The 5,321-nt window shown below is 42.2% G+C and overlaps 1 protein-coding gene across 1 annotated transcript in view; it reads left to right on the forward strand.

The window, feature by feature from the left end:
• Nucleotides 1–69: 69 nt before the first annotated feature.
• LOC107294254 (cullin-associated NEDD8-dissociated protein 1) overlaps nucleotides 70–5,321 on the forward strand; it is a gene marked incomplete at its 5' end in the record, with an annotated part of 14,105 nt that continues 8,853 nt past the window's right edge. Inside the window, 5 exons of the mRNA XM_015823470.1 lie at nucleotides 70–1,575; nucleotides 2,173–2,268; nucleotides 3,011–3,180; nucleotides 3,710–3,874; nucleotides 4,767–4,874. Of these exons, the coding sequence (XP_015678956.1) occupies nucleotides 70–1,575; nucleotides 2,173–2,268; nucleotides 3,011–3,180; nucleotides 3,710–3,874; nucleotides 4,767–4,874 (2,045 nt within the window). The remainder of the gene's footprint in view (nucleotides 1,576–2,172; nucleotides 2,269–3,010; nucleotides 3,181–3,709; nucleotides 3,875–4,766; nucleotides 4,875–5,321) is intronic.

The following is a 5,321-nucleotide window of genomic DNA, read 5'->3' on the forward strand; positions in this document are numbered from 1 at the left end:
AAGTCTGTTTTGATGAGGTTGGATAAGATGCAACTATAAAGCAAGCTGACCAATGTTTTCTTGGTACAGGTATTGTCTTCTCCTTGACGGATAAATCCAGCTCCTCCAATATGAAGATAGATACTCTGTCTTTCCTTTATGTTGTTCTCTGCAACCACTCCCGAGAAGTGTTCCATCCCTATGTTAAAGCACTGCTGCCACCAGTTGTAATTTGCATCGGGGATCCTTTTTATAAGATAACTTCAGAAGCTTTGCTAGTGACTCTACAGCTTGTGAAAGTAATTCGTCCCTTGGATGTGCCTTGTACGTTTGATGCCAAACCTTATGTGACAGACTTGTTTTCTGCAACATTGAAGAGGCTGAAAGCAGCTGACATTGACCAGGAGGTCAAGGAGCGGGCTATCTCTTGTATGGGGCAAATTGTTTCCAATCTGGGAGACTACTTAAGCAGCGAACTCCAGCCAACCCTGAAGATTTTCCTTGAGAGACTGAAAAATGAAATAACTAGACTGACCACGGTCAAAGCACTTACTCTGATTGCAAATTCTGCACTCAAAATAGACTTGAGGCCCATTCTTGCAGAAGGCTTCCCCATTTTGGCTTCCTTCTTGCGTAAGAATCAGCGTGCCTTGAAACTGAGTACTTTGACAGCTCTGGACGTCTTGATCAAAAACTATAGTGATAGCCTCAAGCCAGCCATGATTGAATGTGTTCTAATGGAGCTTCCGGATTTAATTAGCGAGAACGATATGCACGTTTCTCAGGTGGCCATTGTGTTCCTTACTACTTTAGCTAAGGTTTATCCCTCATCCTTGTCCAAGATCAGTGGTACAGTTTTGTCGGAGCTTTTCCAACTTGTTTACTCGCCTTTGATGCAAGGAGGGGCCCTGAATGCCATTGTAGACTTCTTCCAAGCACTGGTTGTGATCAAGGCGGTCAACATGAGCTATGCTGACCTGATGAAGCAGCTAACTAGTCCTATATACTCCTCAACCTCTAGTGGAGTCTCCACCACTTTGCATAAGCAGGCTTTTCACTCTGTTGCCAAATGTGTGGCGGCACTTTCTTCCGTGTGTCCAAAAGAAATCCCTGGCCTAGTAAACCTGTTCATTCAGGATGTGAAGAATCCAAAGTCTACCACCGCTGTCAAAATGTTGGCTTTCCTTTCGCTCGCAGAAATAGGTCGCACCACCAACCTGAGTGCTCAGAAGGAACTCAAAGCCGTGATCCTGGATGCGTTTGCATCGCCCAGCGAAGAGGTGAAATCAGCGGCTTCCTACGCTTTGGGCAACATCAGTGTGGGCAACCTGAAAGAATACCTTCCCTTCATGCTGAAGGAGATTGGTGGCCAGCCTAAGCGGCAGTACTTACTGCTTCATTCCCTGAAAGAAGTCATTAGCTCTTCCCCAGCAGAGAGTCTGAAACCTTATGGGGAAGACATATGGGCCCTGCTTTTCAAGCACTGTGAATACACAGAGGAAGGAACCCGCAACGTTGTTGCTGAATGCTTGGGGAAATTGACTTTAGTAAACCCTTCTCAGTTGCTGCCCAGGCTGAAAAAACAGCTGTTCTCAGGTAAGGGAAGGGAAAGGATAGTACTGAGGCAATTGCTTAGCTGAGTGGAAGGTTGTACTCCTCTCTTTGAATCAGTGTTGTAGACCTGTGGAATCTTGTAGCGCATGTTTACTTTCCGGTGTCCATCCTTAACAAGCTGCTTTTGGGAGATTGTTTGTATTCTGCCCGGGCTCCTTCGAGAAGATCTGTCCCGTTCATGTTGGAGGTACCGTTTTAAGGCACTTCCTGGTCAAAAGGATTAGCCGGTGATATCACCGTTGCCCAGGGGATGCCCATGGAGATGCCTTTCATGTCTCCGTCAAAGAGCTGGAGCGAATGATGGGCGCTCACCCTGCCACGCAGCAGCACTCGGGTCTCGAACCCGGGATTTCTACCCTCCAACCTAGCATCCTAAACACGTGAGCCATTGTGCTCCTTCAAGAGGATGAGCATTATAAAAAGAGAGCTCAGAATAATTTTCACACAGTGCATGCTGGGGTTGTTTGTGTTTCTGTGTTCTGGAAAAGATGAAGAAAAGCAATCTTAGGGGGAGAAAAGTTGGTAGAAATGATCTGTGTTCTTTTAAGATAAATAACTTTTTCCCACTTCTCATTGTAGGCTCCCCCTATGCTCGGAGTACAGTGGTGACTGCAGTAAAATTCACCATCTCGGATCACCCACAACCCATTGATCCCCTTCTTAAAGGATGCATAGGTAATTTTGAGTTTTGATAAAAAGACTTTCTTTGGAAGTCAGAATAGTGGGCCTTGATAAATAAAAAAAAAACCACAGAGTGGAATTAATGAAAAAGAGAAATGACCCAAAGAATTAATTGCTATAAGAACATGATCTTTAATGTTACCTGAAAGTGCTTTGCTTTGCTTTCATTGTCGCACCTATATCCACCCAACCCTTTTCTGACTGAATCTGAGAAGTTGTTCAAACTCTAAATGTTATCTGATGTCAAAATGAATTGGGGGGGGGCAGACAAGTTGAAGTTGAATCCAAAGAAGAGGTGCTTCTGACCAGGAAATATGTATCCAATATATAACGGAGGATGTTATTCTTTTTTTTTTAATCAAGAAACAAAATCCAAGCAAATCTTTAACTGATTCCATTCTCATTAAGCATATTGACATGGCATTTCCATAACGAACTGAATACACAATTGCTATCTAAAATAGAGAATAGTTTTGTTAAATATGCATAGATCATCTGAATTGTTTCTACATTGCTATCTTTAAAGTACCTGATTCTACGACTGAGTCTAGATGTTAATGCAACTTAAATATTGATGCAAATACTAGGGAATAAATGACAGAATAGGCTGTCCATGCCTGGTTTGAAAATATAATTTTTTTTACCCTCCTGCTTTTTGAATATTATGTGTATCCCAGAATGTATTTAAAGCTAGTGTTAATGCCTTTTAAACTCTTGTTATGCTATAATCCTGCAGGTGACTTCTTGAAAACACTTCAGGATCCTGACTTGAATGTTCGTCGTGTTGCTTTAGCTATGTTTAATTCTGCTGCTCACAACAAACCTTCCCTAATCCGAGATCAGCTCAGTACTGTCCTACCCCACCTATACAATGAAACCAAAATTAGAAGGGAACTCATACGAGAGGTAGGGACCATATTCTGTTTCCACATTAACCCCTTCTGAGGATGGGTCAGGTGTGGGCAGCTATGGCCCCTTTACGACCTGTGAATGTCAACTCCCATGCTGGCTCAGGAATTCTGGGAGTTGATGTCCACACGTCATAAAGGGGCCATAGCTGCTGATCACTGAGTTGGGTGGTTCCCCCAGTACTCCTAACCTACTGTTGTTGTTTTGAATGATGGCGAGAGATAGTGCTGCCTGACCAGATCAAATGGGAATGATAGATTGTGTGTGTGTGTATGTGTGTGTGCGTGTGTGTGTGTGAATATAATTAACCCAATGTTCTTGAGACCTGAAAGTAAACTAATCCCATAAATGTATGGAAATTATTACTGAACCTGTAATTTAAAGCTTTAGATTGGAATACATTCAGCTGAACTTTAATTGGAAATGAACCAAGCAATTCTGTGGCTCCAGGCTGGGCCAGATAAAGTTGGCATGTGAACGTTTTCCTTTTTTAGAACTACCAGCTACTTTGAATTTCCCCTTTTAGGTAGAAATGGGGCCATTCAAACACACAGTAGATGATGGGCTCGATGTGAGGAAAGCTGCCTTTGAATGCATGTACACACTTTTGGAAAGCTGCCTTGATAGACTGGACATCTATGAATACTTAAATCATGTGGAAGATGGCTTGAAAGATCATTATGATATCAGGGTAAGATTTAAATTTTTTTAAATTAATTTTGGAGCTTCTTTTTTTTTTTTATAAGAAATTTTATTTATTTTTTCAATCATAAAAAACAATCATAAGTAAACACAATAACCAATCAATAACCCCCCCCCCCCCGGACTCCCCAAACCTAATCCCAGAATAATATTCATATAAAAGTAAACAAATACTAATATTTCTAACTCTACAAAATATCTTAATCTACAAGAAAAGATAGTAGAAATAAACCAACTTAAAAAATTCTAAAAACCTAACTTATATTCTACCACTTTATGTTTCTTTTGAATATAAACAATCCATCTTCCAATTTTGGAGCTTCTAATTTCATTATTTCATTGAATTGTAGGGCTGTTTTGGATGAATCAATTTACCCCCACACAGTGAATTCAGACTTTTCTTCCACAAAGACGATGCCCAAACTGTGGGGAGGGGGGAGAGGAAGGGGGGGGGAAGGGTCCTATGAGAGCTAAATGACCCACTTCTATGTTATTTTCTTCTGCCTTGTAACCTAGAAGAAAGAGCCAGTAGGAGGGAAATCTGTTGCAGTGTTGTAAAGCAGCAGCCCCCAATCTTTTGGGCACCAGGGACCAGTTCCGTGGAGAGAGTGTTTTTCCATGGACCGGAGGGGGCGTGGTTTCACATGCTGCCTGCATCCCGCAGATGGGGCTTCACTTATTTGCGTGGCCTGGTTTCTGGCATGCTGCAGCCCGGTGCCAGTCCACAAACCAGGGGTAGGGGACCCCTGTTGTAAAGGGTCTGTTTTAAAGCTGAAAGTTGTTACAATGAAAGTGACCACGAGTTGGTGGAAATTATCACTGAAATATATGCTTGAGCAAAATGATGTTAAGGTAAGCTTTTTCCTTTCTTCATTATGAAGATGCTGACTTTCATTATGTTGGCTCGCCTGTCAACACTCTGCCCTAATGCAGTCCTGCAAAGATTAGAGCGGCTTGTTGAACCACTGCGAGCAACGTGTTCAACTAAGGTAAATGTCCTGGGAAACCTGAATGTATTTATGCTTTGAATGTCCTACTTCTCTTTCTTTTCTGAGGTACCTAATTTTTCATGTCCTAAGAGATGAGGGACTACTGTGGCAGTGCAGTAACAGTTGCAATCCTTGACTTACATCCATTCATTTAATGACCATTCAAAGTTACAGCACTGGAAAAAGTGACTTACAACTAGTCCTCACACTTACAACCATTGCAGCATCCTGTGGTCACGTGGTTGCCATTTGTGACCTTCTCAGTCAGCTTCTGACAAGCAAATTTAATGGTGGAAGCCAAATTCACTCAATGACCCCACGATTCATTTAACAACTGCAGTGATTTGCTTAACAGCCGTTAAAGTGTCACAAAATCAGGCATGATGTACTTAGCAACTGCCTTGTTTACCAATGGAAATTCTGGAGACTTCCGGTGGCAGGCGACTT

Source organism: Protobothrops mucrosquamatus, unplaced genomic scaffold (assembly GCF_001527695.2).
Source record: "Protobothrops mucrosquamatus isolate PMUCROS unplaced genomic scaffold, P.Mucros_1.0 scaffold1880, whole genome shotgun sequence".
NCBI lineage: Eukaryota > Metazoa > Chordata > Lepidosauria > Squamata > Viperidae > Protobothrops > Protobothrops mucrosquamatus.